The sequence below is a fragment of the Rhinolophus hipposideros genome, assembly GCF_964194185.1.
Source record: "Rhinolophus hipposideros genome assembly, chromosome: 4".
NCBI classification, from domain to species: Eukaryota; Metazoa; Chordata; class Mammalia; order Chiroptera; family Rhinolophidae; genus Rhinolophus; species Rhinolophus hipposideros.
In genome coordinates, this window is record NC_138050.1 from 79,075,460 (window position 1) to 79,092,426 (window position 16,967).

The 16,967-nt window shown below is 35.6% G+C and overlaps 1 protein-coding gene across 22 annotated transcripts in view; it reads right to left on the bottom strand.

Annotated features, from left to right (window-relative positions):
- The window catches only part of SCEL (sciellin), a 103,663-nt gene that overhangs the window by 13,364 nt on the left and 73,332 nt on the right, over positions 1–16,967 (bottom strand). For 8 of the 22 annotated variants that reach the window (XM_081045944.1, XM_081045939.1, XM_081045951.1 and 5 more), the window contains 5 exons: positions 16,880–16,942; positions 13,210–13,269; positions 13,009–13,068; positions 12,805–12,861; positions 4,019–4,081 (listed from right to left, as the gene is read on the bottom strand). In XM_081045944.1, coding sequence (XP_080902070.1) covers positions 4,019–4,081; positions 12,805–12,861; positions 13,009–13,068; positions 13,210–13,269; positions 16,880–16,942 — 303 coding nt within the window. Of the gene's footprint in view, positions 1–4,018; positions 4,082–5,184; positions 5,224–12,804; positions 12,862–13,008; positions 13,069–13,209; positions 13,270–16,879; positions 16,943–16,967 lie in introns of all 22 variants that reach the window. The other 14 variants (XM_081045949.1, XM_081045945.1, XM_081045955.1 and 11 more) reach the window with 4 other exon arrangements.

The window sequence follows — 16,967 nt, forward strand, 5'->3', positions numbered from 1 at the left end:
ACTCTGTGATGAATTTTGCTCCTCAAGTAGTTTGGAGGATGATAGATTATAAAAAAAATAGACTTTTTATTTTGGAATAATCTTAAATGTATAGAAGAATTGCACAGATCATACAGAGAATCCCTATATACTCTTCACAACGTCTCCTAATTCTTAGATCTTACATAAGTATGGTACAGTTGGCAAAACTGAGGAATTAATATTGGTACAACACTATTAACTAAACTATAGACTTTATTTGTATTTCATCAGTTTTTCCACTGATATCCTGTCTTACTTCTGGAGCCCAAATCAGGATACTAGTTCCACATAAATATCATGTCTCCTTAGTCTCCTAAATTCTGTGATCATTGCCAAGCCTTCCTTTGTTTTTCATGAGATGGCAATAGTTTTTATGAAGGAATTCTATCTTGATGCTAGTAAGTGATAAAACTATTTTTTTTTTATTACTTGGAACCATAAAAATACACGATACTTGGGCAACTGATGAAATAATGTGTAGTGCTTTTTAAAATACTACTGGGTCCCATGCACAGATATTCTGATTTAATTGGCTTGAGGTACAGCTTGGGCACTGGGATTCTTTTAAACCTCTCCAGTGAATCTGACATGCAAGTCAAAGTTGAGAGCCATTACCTTAGAGGTTGGGCAGTCCAACATCATACCCAAATAAGCACTGGTTTTTAAAGTGCAGTTCCTGGACGAGCAGGTGATTCTGACGTACACTAAAGTTTGGGAACCCGTGCAATAGGGGACTCTGCCAAAGTGTTTCTCTCATATGCCTTGGATAATATTCATAAAAGATAACTCATGACTTACAATGTTTGTCAATTGACAGCTTTATTGTTAAGAAGTTATCCTTCATTGAAATAAAGTACTGAATTGTAAATTCCAATTAATAGTCATAGTTGTGTTTCTCAATTAAATAACAACTCTATAAAATATAAACCTAAACACTGTGTGGGATCTTACAGAATTAAAATGGGATTACACTTGAGAAACTGTTTCCTGCAGTGGAAACTCTCTTTAAAAATTTACCTATCTGGAACTCTCACACACTGCTAGTGAGAATATCAAATGGTAGAGCTGATTTGAAAAACAGTCTGGCAGTTCCTCACACGGTTAGACATGAAGTTACTATCCAGCAATTCCACTCCTCGGTATATATCCAAGAGAAATGAAAGCAGACTCCACAGAAAAACTTATATACAGATGTTCATAGCAGAATCGTTCACAATAGTGAATTACAATCCAATAGTGGAAATAACCCAAATGCCTATCAGCTGATGAATGCATAAAGTGTTGTATAACCATACAATGGAATACTATTTGGCAATAAAAATAAATGAAACACTGATTCATGCTACAATATGGATGAATTTTGTAAACATTATGCTAAGTAAAAGAGGCCAGTCACTAAGGACCATATAGTGTATGGTTCAACTTACATGAAATGTTCAGAAGAGGCAATTTATAGAGACTGAAAGTAGATTAATAGCTGCTTGGCATGAAGTGCTGGGGGAAAATGATGTGTGACTGCTAATGGGTATAGGGTTTCTTTTGGAGGGGATGAAAGTAGTCTAAAATTATGGTGGTGGTTGCACAACTCTGAATATACTAATTAGAAAACACATATTTACTTGGGTATCCAATTGCTGTACAAAGTGAGTACATTCATAAAGCAAATCAAGTCTCAGTTTAGCAGATTGGCCCAGGACTCTTATTTATATTTCCATTGCCTTATTAACTTAACCTTAGCAACCTGAGATTAAACAGCAGACTATGATATCACCTGCTAACCATCCATATCACTGCAAACTTTATAAATCTCTTTTTCATAAAAAATAAAAATATATTAAGAGCTTACCATTTTGTATCATATGTTAGGGTTTACGTCTATAAAACTATCAAGGTCTTGCATCCTTATAAAAATTACAAATTCAAAATATATAAAATGAAGTACTCTACTGTAGAAAAGCAAAGAGAGAACACTTGGGTTCATTCCACCTCTCAAATTTACTAACCTTATCAATTCTCTTACTCTCTGATCCTCAGTTTTCTTTCTGTTAAATATTTACCCATTTTGAGAGTCAAGTAAACTTTCCTTTCTGTAGCCTGAATACATAGGAACAAAAATTGGGGCCAGAGGTTTCTTTTTTCCCCACCCTTTCTCAAATGAAAATTTTATTACAGTTGTTCTGTCGGTGCTTGGGCAGTGTTTATGTTTACTATTTAATTTGTAAATAGCAGAACTGAGAAAAATCATACGTGTGCAGGATTGCAGTAAACTGTAGGAGAATGGATAGCACCTGGAAAGAGAACTCAGGGATCCACCATTGGTTGTGTGGTGGTGGTAGTTACAGCCTCTGGATGTAAGAACTGAACGTGAGGATCACCATCCCCCCGGAGAGAGTGGTCGGGGTTGTATATGTGATAGTTGGGTTACATCCAGCAAGAGGCCCAGCTGGAATTGCAGAAAGGAAAAGGAGAGTATGTGCACCTGAGAGTCTACCAGGGTGTTTTCCATTTCTACACTTTCTGTGCAGATGGTCACACCCACATTGCCTTGGTGAAGGCCAGATACGCCATGGAAAGCTAGAGTCAGCTGAAGTTAGGAAGAAGCAGAAGCAGGGACGCAACAAAAAGTTCTTGATTATCAAAAAGATGAAGAGCAGAAAATAAGGAAGCAAGTAGTTGGGAGGAGCAGGAGAAAAATAGGCAGAAGGCAACACTGAAGAAGTAGCTGAGTTATATTAATGACAAAGAAGTAGGGTTCTTGCCCAGGTTTTCCTGATGGAATGTCCTCTGGTCAAGAATAAATGACCCCTCCGTTCACACACCATGAAGCCTGGCCATTCTACCATTCCTGCTCTTGAATTTTGATGACATTCTATTTCCTTATTAATTCTTCCAATAAACCCCCGTTTCATTTGCAAGTCCAACTGAAACTGGAGCACCGTTCAAATCGTGTTAAATGGGAAGTTCCTTAGTTATACCTAATCATTGACTTGTTTTGTTGTTTTTTTTTACCTTGATCACTTCCAAGTAATATTTGAACAAGATTCGTTAATTGTAAGCCCAGTCCTACTCCCAAAGTAGTGGGTGTTTTTCCAAGATAAATAGATCTTATTGAAAATTTATTCTTTCTTATTTTATCAAAGGCTTGCTTGGGATCACAAAAAAAATAAAAGGCAGAACATAATTTGAGGAATTAAGGGAACAGAAAAAAACTACCTACCTGTTAGAGTCAAGAGCCTTTTATATACATTATGGGGGGGGGGGAACTGACCCAGCTCTTTTCCTGATTTTCCATTCCCTGAACAAAATATCAACAATATCATTTCTTTACATTATTTTGTTGTTGTTGTTAACTGAAAAGGCAACTGCACCTTAGAAAGGTACAGAATAGAACCCTTTGTTCTTAGGTCACCCCCACATGTGGGGGGAAGAATCACTAAACAGAAAATTATTTTTAAATTCTTTCCTAATTTAAACTGTCTGTAACAACAATAAAGTATAGCTTCTATCCTAATTTTCCTGTAAAAGCAACCAAGGTATAATAGTTTTAAAGCCATTATACTCTGTGGTGAAAATAAATTTCAAAATTAGGTCCTGTTTTGTAGCTGTCAGGAATTCATGTATTCTTTTAGCACTAGGTATCCAATGAGGATATTCTCAGAGTGCTTTCTGCACCACTAAGAGCCTACCAAGCAATGGTAAGTACATATAAATATTCACAGGCCAAGTGCAAAAATTTGAATTTCCATGATGCCTTTTACACTAAGCAATAGAACAGCAGCAGGCCCTTAGTCAGAAATTTTAACAGAATTTGAATTTTGTTATTTTTTTCTATTAAGCTATTAAGTACCCTGTACATTGGTTTTTTTTTGTATTTAGATATTATTTATATTTAAATACCATAATAAATTCAACTCCCCAGAAAATCTTCAAAGTTTGCATAATTTGTACAGGCTTCTAAGGAATTCATAAGACAAAAGTAAATTATAATAAGTCTTACCTTCCATTCTTATTTTTAGGCACATTAGCATTTACTTCAATTAAATTTTCCCAGTCCCGGCCTCTACAGAAAAAAAAGAAACACACACACACACAATTTAGTTAAAATATAATTTTAGGAAATAAACATTAGAATAAAACTTTAAAAATCAGTACATAATCTTAGACACAGTCATTGTAGTATACAGAAATGGGACATTGAACTACTGATGTCTACAACTCAACTATGAGAGCGTGGGTTATGCATGCTTCGAGAGAAAATAAGGAACTAATTCCTTGGAAGGTTTGAGAAATCTGGTCTGAAAAGAAACAACTGATTCTTTTCACAAACAACTGATTCTATTCACATTCCGCTAATATTCAATGAGTACCAACTTTGTGTCACAAAGTACTGTGTATTTCCATATCGATTATCTTATTCCGATCTCACAAAATCTTGTAGGACAGTATCTGGGGCTCAGAAAGGATACATGAATTTTCCAAGGCCAATTAACTAATTTGTAAAATAGTCAAGATTTGGGGCCAAGCCACCTGTCCACCTAAAATCAATTCTTGAATATTTAGACTTCATTCTAGCTTTTTGGATCACAGAAACATGAAAAATCAACCCTAATTTGAATCAACAATTCAAAATGTGCAGGATAAATGGGACAATTAGATTTTAAAATTTTGGGCTACAGTTATGATATAACACACTTTCAAGAGATACAATGTCCTCTGTTATGTTACTTACATATTAGTTATTTACAGTATGTATTTGCTATAACACTGGTAATCTTTGATTTTTTTTTTCCTCATGAGTTTGAAAAAGCCTTTGTCATGAACCTAGTCCCTTGGGCAAGTTAGTCAACCTTTCTAAGCTTCCTTTTGTAAACTAGGATAATTATATCTAATGCAATAAATTTGCAGTAAGCATGAATGAGTTAACGTAAATAGAGTTTTTGGACACAATAACTACAACTATAAGTGAACTGAATAAGCATAAATTAATGATAGTTAATAGAACTGGAGTGACACTGCAGCAAGTACTATTGATTCCAAAAGTTTCAGATTACTTTTTCATTTTTCTTTCTGCCCTAACTTATCACATCTTTAGAATTAATTTCAGTTTTTATTAATCTCCCTTCTCCTGATCCTGAATAGTAGATTTAAATAAGGTTATATTACCTGGAATCAGCGTATGGATTCTCACACACAAAATTAATACTGACAAAGAGGAAAATAATATAAAAAGTTATCTTACATGTGGAATAAAATTTAATACTCTCTTTGTGTAATACCCAAACCTTCAATAATTGATAAATCTGCAAATTAGGCAGCATTCCATAACTACACTTACACCTTACATTTAAGATATTAGCTTCACGTTTTTGAAAATGTAGAAATCAGTTAAATTATTTTGTAATGTGAATTATAGTAGAAAATATGCCAATTATTATATGTAAAAAGTACAGGATTTCAGAAGTCGCTCAGAAGTATCAAAATCATTTGATTCTGCAGCCTGAATGATGTAAAATTCCAACTGACTTCCTCAGCGTAACTGCTAGAACTGTGTAAGGAAACCTCCCAGATCACCTCCTTCAAATTCAGAGGTGGAGACAGAAGGCTTTGCTTTTGCGTAACCCCTGATGGTCCTTCACAACCTACTAGAGCCACCTTTTTGGCCTCAGGGCCCACATACTACCTTAATAGCCTAGGTATTACGTGATCCTCCCCTTAACATTTTTACACAATACTTTACTAAACGTTAGATTGGTGAAAAAGTAATTGCTGTTTTTGCAATTATTTTTAACCTTTAAACCACAATTACTTTTGCAGCGACCTAATACTCGGGGATGATAGAATAAAATTAAGTGAAGTGTCGTCGTATTTCCATAATCCAGTTTCCCTGGAATGCCAAACGGGGCAGGTTGGCAGTGGTAAATGGTGAGAGATCACCAGGAAATGAGCATCTTGAGAAATTAGAATTTTGTCCAATCCCTGGAAGTGACTCTCCCTCCATTGCTAACCTTGGATAAACTGAGTGCTATTTTCTCCAGGAAGCTGATGGTTTACAGGACTTGAGAATAGAATCACATTACCAAGGCCTGGCATCGCTTTGCATGTAATAGGCACTCCAAAAGTACTTGTGGAAATTAAGTTAAATTACCTTAAATTCTCTTTTCCTTCTTCTCTGGGGGAAATCTATTATTATCTTAGCTAGCTCCGGGAAAAGACATTAAAGGGCCCCAAGGGGAAGATATTAGACTCGAAAACTTTAAGGCAGTCATGGTGCACTCCACATCTAGGCACCATGATTGTGGAGAAAAAAGATCAGTCAAGCAAGTAATGGACATTTCATCTCTTTGTGTCAATCACCAAGAATCTGCCAAACTTCACCCCTGAATGGTATGTATTTCTATCCTTTTTTACACAGCTCCCAACCCTGGCTTTGTTTCCTTGTTTTGGGATGTTGTTATAAGTGGAATTGAACTCCCCATTTACCACCACCACTATATTCATACGTTGAAGTCCTAGTGACAGTATGTCAGAATGTGGCTTTATTTGGAGATAAGGTCGTTACAGAGATAACGAAGTTCAAATGAGGTATTAGTATGGGTCCTAATCCAATATGACTAGTATCCTTATAAGAAGAGGAAATTTAGACTCAGACACACACAGATAGAAGACAATGGAAAGACACAGGTGAAGACAGCCCTCTGCAAGACAGGGAGAGAGGCCTGGAATAGAGCCTTCTCTCTTGGCCTCAGAAGGAACCTTCCTTACTAATATCGTGATCTCGGACTTCTGGCCTCCAAAACTGTGAGAAACTAAATTTGTTTTCAGCCACCTAGTCCACTTCTGCCCTCACAGCATGATTCCGTTTGGTTTCTCAGCCTCAGGCTGGTCATCCTCACTTCCTCTGCACTTTTCCCTCTTGGCTGCTGCAGATAGTGCATCTTTGCTCTGCCTACACCTTTCTCCCTTCCCCCACCTCCACTCCCTCACCACCCTCCTCCAGGAACCACGTTTTGGACCCTAGCTAAGGTGAAGGAGAAACTAGAATCTTACAAATGCAACAACTACAAGTAGATAACTCGGTATCGGAACCTATGCATACACACCTTCAAAGAAGCATACTCCCAACGTGATATAATTGTGACTCATCAAATAAACCATATCTTTAGTGCTTTTATAGAAATATTGTTGTTTTTATTAAACTATCACATATCGTTTGGTAGAGTAGATTATATTTTTATGAATAATCTATATTAATATTTAAAGGAAAATAAGGGCGTGCCCTTCTCATTGCCAGATGGGATGCTGCCCAATTCATGAATCACTTAATTAAAGCCAAGTAGCTCTTCAGATTTACTCGGCTGAATTTTGTTTTTTTAACAGGTGTGACAACCTTGATTTCCCCAGATAGTTACCCAGTTGTCCCAGCACCATTTATTGAGTATTCATCTTTTCTCCACTGACTTGAGATGCCATCTTTATGGCATATTAAATTCTTGGACTCGAGTCTGTGAACATTCTGCTTTGTTCTCTTTATTTAAATCCTAGTAACCATACTATTATTGAAGGTATATAATATCTGTTAGGGCTATATCACTTTTCTTCTTCAGAAATGTTCTCACTTATTCACTTTTTTCATGTGAACTTTAGAATCTGATTGTCTAATTTTTAAAATCCTGTTATTTCTATTTTTAAAATGAAACATTTTGGAAGCAACCCCACCTTCCACCCCACCCCAGTCTATACACAATGCTTGGAGCTCTTTCTCAGCATTTAGCTCAGTACCTGGCTAGAGTTAGAGAATTAATTATTTGTCGAGTAAACAAATGAATAAAATAAATCATAAAGCAAAATAAAAAGTTTCAATTTACGAAAAGTAAAAACAATGCATTTGCTTTGGTTGTTCACCCTGACTGATGTCATCATCTAGATTTGAAGATCCAATAAAAGAAGTTCAGATTGCTCATAAACTTCCCTGCTGAAGGATGTAAAAAAGCTGAAGGATGTAAAAATACATTTCACTCTTTAATTAAGACCACATCTATTGCCTCATGTCTTTTACACTGTGGTAAAAGAGGAGGAGCTGTGAGTCAAAGTGTGAAAAAAAGATTTTTATAGAAGCCCAGCCAAATGCTTCAGGGTGCAGCAAAAGCTTGATTCCAAACCCTTTCAGTGGCAGTTGCAGTGGAAGGACGACCTTATAATTTTATAGTTTTATTGAGCAGCTGGAATTCACTACAAAAAAAAAATCATCAGTTTTCTGTGGATACAGTGAGAAATGCTAAAAAAGAAATTTGTGAACCATAGCAACTAAAATGTTTTTCTTTATGTAGATTTCAAAATGTTTAGGAGAAAATGAGTTATCTGTTATGTACTCATAGCACAAATTTTAAATATAAGCATTTATCTGCATTGTCATCATGCAATTTATTTTCCACTGTTTCATTAAGGAATGTAACATTCCTTTACAGAGCAGATTAAGGGGAAAAAATGGAGATTCTAGGGCCCAAAGCATTATTGTCTCTTTTTTAATTAAATTTATTGGGGTGATTGGTTAATAACATTGTATGAGTTTCAAGTACGCAATTCTATAATTCATCATCTATATATTGCACTTTATGCTCACCACCAAAGTCTAGTCTCCTCTATCACTATATGTTTGACCCCCTTTAATTATTGTATCTTATTACGCAACTCTTCCTAGGATAAACTCTATATGAAAGTTATCAGCTCACTCCCAACTCTCTTCCTCTCTAACGAGGGCGTGTGAGGTATTTATTAAAAGCCACAATATGTTTTTCTCTCTACAGCTTACTTAAATTGCTTTTGTAGAGTATCAAACACATTTGCAAAATTAAGAGCTTCCATATAAAAATTTTACAATCGTATTTCTTTTATGCCAAGAACTAAATCGTAGGCATGAAGCTTTAGTTCAAAAGGAATATTTGTCTCTCTAAAAGGAGTATAGAATAAGTGAGATAACTGGTGTAATTCTTCAGCTCTATTGACATTGAATGGGCCTAGCTTTATATATTTTTATTATTCTTTTCAATGAGAGTCTTAAAGATTATATATTAAAGAAATTAACAGGTCCCTAAAGAAATTGGACAATTTAGGTATTTTAAATATAAGATGCAATGAAGAATTTTAGTGACTCTAATTCACCATGAGATTATGCCACTGGGCAAGAGATAGTCACTGGCGAAAGGAGACCATTTAGAGGATAATCAGATTTCTTTCATCTGGTTTTACTCTCGTTGGCTCAGAATGTTAGAGGTAGAAAGCAATAGGTGTTATCTAAGTGGATGATTATAGAGCCTTGATTGGTTTGAGATTTAGGATTTAATTCATAGACTACTTATTAAGAACCAAATACATGCCATACTTTGTGATATGCACTGTAGATAAAGAAGTGAACATGACAGAACCAATCTTACCCTTAAAAATATGATAGTTGAACAGAGATGATTAAATAATTCCCTCTAAGAGACACATGCTATGGGATAAGGTGGATAGAGAGCTTGGGAACATCTAGAAAGACCTGATGTAAATGTGGAGGACTGGGGATGGGATATCGGGAGGTAGGGGCTTCCCAGAGCCTGAGAGAGCGAGAGACACCAAGCTGAGACCTAAGGGATGAGAAGTTAACCATGCAATAGCAATGGAGGAGGAGTGAGGGGTGTGACCAAGTGGGGGGGGGTCTCTGCTTGTGACTTGAACATGATAGAGGATGCAGTGAGGAAGCCTGGGGGGGGCAGGCTGAGGTGGGCTTTGGAAACCAGGTTAAGGAGTGCGGCCAGTATCCAATCAATGGCAATGGGAATTAGAAAAATGATGTGATCAGATTTGTTTTAGAAGGTCACCCACTCCATCGTGTGGCAAATGGATTGAAGGAAAGAAGGTACGACAGGCAGCAGAGGGATCATTAGGAGATTGAACAAGGTCTAGACTATTATAGTTGTGGAGATGATGAAGTGTCTCTGTTCACAAGATAATTAGGAGAAGCATCCAAAGTGACTTATCGATCAGGGGAAATGAAGCAATGGAAAGAGTCAACGCTGCCCACTTCCCCCCCACCCACCCCCGCTTTCTGTTTTGAGCAGAAATAAGAGAAATACGCAATTGAAAGATACGAAGGAACTCTCCTCTGGTGGGAATACTAAAAACTTGGAGGCACGCCTTAGCAAATAGGAAATTCTTAAAAAGATGGACGTATAATACCACAAATAGTTCAAAATACTTTTTCTACTTCAGATGAAGGATGCTGTTTCTAATTATAAAGGCCTAAGTAAGTGTCACTAGATGCTTCTCAATATTTGTTTGGGAACAGCAGTTTATAGGCTACAAATAATTGAATATCTCTCTTTACTATCTCTTAGTTCATGAAAATATGAAACTATCACTGCTAAAAATCATGCAGTTTCTCCCTGAATAAATGAAAATTCTCTGCATATCTGCATTTGTGCAGGTTGTTGTGTTCCTAGGAGCCCAGGGACACCTCCTCACATTCTGATCTGTGACTGAAGCTTATTCCGCCCCTAACTGTGAATTAAATATACAACTATTGGAAATGTCAACAAAGTCACATAAAAAGAACTCTGATTCACAGATGTTATATTATTAACTAATCAGTATTCATGTCACACTGAATTGGATATAAAAGTGCCCTGGCTGTTATTCCCACTGGGAGGCACTTTAAAATGTCCCTTCTCTTTACCCGCTGAAATCAACTGGGCGGCATAGATACTTTATAGACACAGGTGGCTGAACCAATTCAATGAAGTCACTTTTTTTTCAAACAGGCAGCTTAGTCTTTCTTGTTTGTTTTGTTCTGGGATAATTCTTGAACATCCAAGCTGATTATCATCAAATCTGGTGTAACTACTACAGAAGTATCCGCCATCACTTAGGTCACATTTGGGACCCAAGCTACCATCTGAAAACAACAAGATGGCCAATATTTTTAAATTTTTTAAATAGTAATCCTATCTGTATAAGAAGAATGTCTTCTTTTTATAGATATTTTATTAGGAGTTGCTGAAATACAAACTACCTTTTTATAGAATGAGCCTCTTCTAACAAACAAAAGGCAAAACTTGCATGAGAAAGTTACCATTGTCTGTTAGCATATTCGCTAGAGGGAGGGAGGGAGGGAAGGAGAGGGAAGTTAGAAGAAGGAGAGGGAGAGAGAGAGAGAGAGAGAAAGAGAGAGAGAGAGAGATTTTATGGAATCACCCACTGAGGGAGAAATTGGCTACAGTAGCCACTAGTTATTCCTAACAGTAGCCAGTTAGTTATTCCACATGTAGTTATTAAATCTAGTCACTTCCACCATGGTTGGAAATGTCCTAAAACTGTTACAAATAAAAAGAAAATCTGCCCCAACCAATACCACTCTGAAGAAATGGTTCTACTTAACAAAGCAGGGTTGACACCAAAAGTCTGCTGTTATTTCCACTCTTAGGAAACCTCTATGAGACAAGTACTTTCTCTCCTCCCTCTTACTTTAACAGTAATTTTCTAGAATAAATGTATCTAATGCAGTCTTTTAACTGCCAGGGTGGGAGAGGGATTAGAAGGGAAGGAACTGTATGGAGTATGAAGAATGGAAAGAAGAGAGTCTGAGCTGTTTTAGTCACAGATTTATTTTCCCCCTAGGTAGTGACATCAGAAGGAGTGGAGTGCAGATCCAGAATGTTTTCTTTCTTGATAAGGTTGTTTCATATCTTTGAGCTATAGTTTCCTCTTTTATAAAGTAGGGTGTATGAATATATTTCTCATGGGGTTGTTGTGAGAATTAAATGTATATGAATTGCCAGTCACACCATAAGTGCTTAACAAACGCTAAGTAGTAATTGCGTTTGTTTCTAAGTAGTAATTGCTTTTCAACTGTCTTTGTACATTCTTGCTTGAGACCCAAACACTGATAAAAACATACAAACAGAAAAAGCAAAAAGAAGCGCTAATGTAAAAAAACCCAAAAAACTAGGAGACACAAGAGCTAGGTCAATGGGTATACCACACGGTCCTCTTTCTCCCAGTGGGTTCAAAACACTTTTTGTATGTTAATTTGCTTTCTTTACCTCAGAATATTGAGACTGTGATTCCTAGCTATATATTTATTATGATAAAATTTCAGGTCAGCAGAACAATTTTGACTTTTAATGTAATATACTCTGGTGCATTATCTGTTATCTATTAATAAAGTCCTTTAGGTGAACAATATGACATAAAGATAGTGAATTATAAGATATTTGCAAAACTCAAAATGGAAGCTCAGGGTTAGAATCTGCCTTACTATTTTGTGAGCTCACACTAGCTGTGGGTCTGTTTTGAACACACTGAATATCCTGTCAGATTCTCTGTATCTATGTAAACTATCAGTTTGGTTCAGCTTCTCCATAATATTTTTCTTATTGAATTTCACCTATTGTCATTTTATTTCACTTTATTTCCTATAGAAAACAAACACTAAGTTGTCTTAGCACAAATAAGAAGTACAGAACTGAGTCAAAAATGGTACAATTGATTACAGAACAATGCAACATGTTTCCTTGCTGACCGGAGACATGTGGGTAATAAATGTGTCCTCATTTGAACACTAAGGAAAAATGAAAGCCTTCTTTAGAGAAAGAGAGAGAAAGGAAGGGAGGGAAGGAGGGAGGGAGGGAGGGAGAAAGGAAGGAAACAAGGAAGGGAGGAAGGAAAGAAAGAAAGGAAGGAAAGAAGAAAAAGTACCTAACCCAGAACCTTGTGAACACGTCAAGATAGTGAGGTAAAGTCACTTACCTCTCCATGTTTCTGAGAGCTGCAGGTTTCACTTTAATAAGATTGTCCAAGTCTTGGCTATTCAAAAAGAGGAAAAAAAAATAAGTTCAGATCAGTGAAAGGTTTCTTTGGTTGTGCTAGTTCAATAAAGCAATATTATAAACCCACTCTACCGAGGGACAACAGGCAGATGAAAACATGAAATGACTGCTTTTATGTGATTACCTTTGATTGCTTCTGATTGCTGCAGGCTTCACTTTGATGAGGTTATCGAGATCCTGGCTTCTTTAAATAGAAAAAATGAAAAGACTGCCGATTAATCGTGAAGTTCTTTTGGTAAGATCATTAAGGTTATAAATCTGCTTGAAATAATAAAACAAAATATTGCTCTTGACAATAGCACAAAAATTAACATAGTTGTATTACCTTCGGTGGTTGGTGAGAGTTTTAGGATTCACTTTAATGAGCTTATCAAGATCTTGATTTCTTTAAGTGGAAAAAAATAATTAAAGCAGCAAGGTCAGAGATAATGAATGGGATTAAGTTGTTTGGAAATAGGAAGAAAGGGTTTGATATCTTATCATTTAGTTTGAGACATATTGGTTTAGCATGGAACAGCCTTGAAATAAGTTTTCTAACCAATCTGGGGTAGGATGAATTATGCTGGATCGGAAGAAAAATTATTCTGACTTCACACGCTTTATTGCCAGAGCATATCTACCGGGACACACTGGCTATGTGTTCACAGCAAACATCTGGTGATTCACAACTTCTCAGCCTGGAATGTTTTAACATTATGAAGATACAAACTGATTTTAATGTCCTTGTTACTTTGAAAATCATATTCACCAACTAAATGTATTTTAAAAAACAATAAGCTCTAAAATTGGGATTACACTTAACGTGAGGTTTGAAAGAGAGTTTTAGCAAGGCATCAAAATTGAGTTTTCTTTCCTCTATGATGACTAAAACGCCAAATTAAACTCAGTTGTTCATGGCCAGGTTAGTTAACATACTCTGAAAACTGTCCGATTCCTAGTTGAAGTCCTACCGGTTTCTTTTCCTAATCACAGAGCAGTGTTTCCTCCCATGTGGTTTGCTGTCATTCATTGCCTCAGTATAGTACTCTGTTTTAAGGGTTGGAAAGTTGTGATTTTTCAAAGTGTTCCTCTAAATCCTTTATTAATGTTCATTCAAAGAAATGCAATCGCTTCCCATAGCAAGAAATCAAGACTGATAACATCTGCTTCCAGTACCATATTGGACAGCAACATGCCTGCACTTCTTTCTCTCCAACAACCTTTTTTCATCACATAAAAATAAAATATATTTTACTCGTCAAAAACATTAATGCTAACTTAGACACTGAAGGGAAGCCATGTAGAGGTTAATCATCAAAAAGGCCTGAGAAAGTTGTGCATTTCCCTCCCCCAGCCCTAAACCTTTCCATAGGATGTGCTTCTTGGCTCCCGGCTTCACTCAGTCTGATCCCTTCGTCATCATTCTCCAATCTCTGTGATAGATAGGAAGCCCCTAACTGAATTTTCACTATTTTGAATTATCTTTAATAATAATATTCTCAATTAAAGGTAATCAAGTGGTACCTACAAATACTATTCAAGGAAAGATTGACATATGAAAACTATCCAGAATATAATTTCCAGAATATAATTTTTGTATAAATTGATTGCAAAATCTGTCATAAAGCTAAACTGTGCCTGAAAGACAACAACCTTTAAAATTAGGTTAACTTTATATGTTAGAAGAACAAATACAAAGAATAAAACTTTGTAGAAGAGACAATATGTTCAAAGGCCACAACCTTTCAATATACAAAATCAATCATAAACAGAACTTCCATTTTCACTGTTCTGCTGAGCATAGAAAATTTGATTCATCCAACAACCTAGAACATTCATATTTAAACTACTGTTTCATAAAGCCCATTAAGAAATACATTTTACAGCCCAATACTCTCTCTTTTCAGACAGATAGACACAAAATAAAAAACAAATTTCATGAAATAATACCCTCACTGCATAAGAATTCTTATTTTATACTCTAATTATTTGTATTTAATTGGGGGAAAATGCCGAATGCCACTCATAAATTAATTACAAGACCTCTGAATGGGTTGCAACCCACAGTCTGAAAAACACTAACTTAGAAAACATAAATGTATGCTACGTTCGATCAGTATTCCTAAAAAGACAACACAGTGTGTTAATAAAACAAGGATCTCAGTAACAGTCCTGAATTGCTTTGATTGAAAGATTCATGCGATTGAGCTCAATGAATTGGACACAACAAATTCATAGGCTTGTTTTCAGGCCCTGGATCCCTGCAAACATGGGAATCTTTTATCTGAATTTTATCCAGGAAAAAAATGTAACATTGTTTTCTACTCAAGTTAATGCTTTCATTTATTTTACCTTGAATGTAGTGAAGGATACATTAGAATATTTAGGTATTATTACTTCCATGTATTAATAGTTTAAAAGCCTTAAAGTACTTTGTAGTCATTTGCACCTTTGTGCGATTGTCATCTCTGAAGCAATCATTCAAGTGACCGCGTAAAGCAGTAAAGTACAACTCCTGGCTGTCCTACAGCCAAAGCAACAATCACAGCTTTACAGCCTGCACTATTTTCCGAAGTGCTCAATTAACTTGCATTTATTTTAAGATCAAAGTGTGTGTGCTATGGTTTAAAGAACAGGATTTGGGCTTGGAGATAGAATGACTCACAGAGAACTATGAAATTTTTGCCCCCAGCCTCCATATTCTCATCTGTAAAATGAATCATCTCTAAGCCTCTGCTCATCTCTACCATCTTGTACTCTAGGAATCTATGAATATGAATTTTACTGCCTATCTGTTTATTAAATTAGCTATTCAATGCCTCTGTTTCTTTTTTAGATGTAATGCACTGACAATCCATTCTATATTCAGCAAGCAGTACATGAGTGTGCCAAAATGTAATACATTAAATTGACAACCTATTATTGTCTTAGAGTAATATCTCTGGATCTCTGGTACATAATTAGCTTTAATCTGTGATAATTTCCTGCTGTTAATAAGATTGAGTATGTCTACTGAATTCTCTTTTTGGTGCCTATGGCTTATACGTAATTATGTAGTGTGCAGCTAATGGTACCTAGTTGTAAGCTTCAAACCCAGTAGGGGCTTAGTAATTATTCACTGCCTAACAGATCACGGAACTATCAGCCTTCCATTAGTTTTCTCTGTGACCCTGGTCAAATCACCTAAACTTATTGAGTCCTAACTTCTTATCCTGTAAATTGAATAGGTTCAGCTGAAACAGAGGTTTTCAAAATTGTTGAAACTAACTAGACTATGAGTTCTCTGAGGATCCTAATTTCCACCACCTCTAAAATTTTGCAATTTTATATGTACCAACTAAACACAAGAAGGAAAATCATGAAAAGATTCTCTCTCTGTCTCTCTCTCTATATATATACATATGTATATAATATATTATATATAACATATATATGTTATATATAAAATATATGTTATATATAAATTATATGTTATATATAATATATATTATGTATATAGAAATTAGCAATGTATAATGACATAAAAATCTCCATATAACCAGAGACAAAAAGTGAATTTCACTATCTTACAGATACTACTTAAATAATTATCAAATTTTAGGTCCATAACTTTGCTGAGAGCAGCAAACCATCTAAGAAACAATGAACCTCATAAAATTTCCACTAACTACTTGAAAACAAGGTGAATGATATTTGCTGGTGATAAGTCTAATGAAGTTCTAGATCTTTTAAAAAATTATTATTAATAAATTTTGATCAACTCCAGAAACATAGCTAGTCTATGTGCTGTAACATAAACAGTATACAAACTACCTGTGTTCCCACCCCAATCACTTCATTCAATTGCTTTACTTGAGGTTGAAAGATGTGAAGCTGCCATTCTTTCTTGCTATTAACAAATAGATATCTAAGTTTCCAGGGACATGTAAAAGTTGTCATGATTTTTCAAGACTTAGTATTCAATTTCTATGTAGAATGATTATAAGTCAAATAAATATAAAACATCATTCTCTTACCCAGCCACATTTTTGACAGCTTTGGAGCTTACGTTAATAAGTTCATCAAGACCTTGTTCACTGCTAAGACAAAACAAAATAAAAGGTC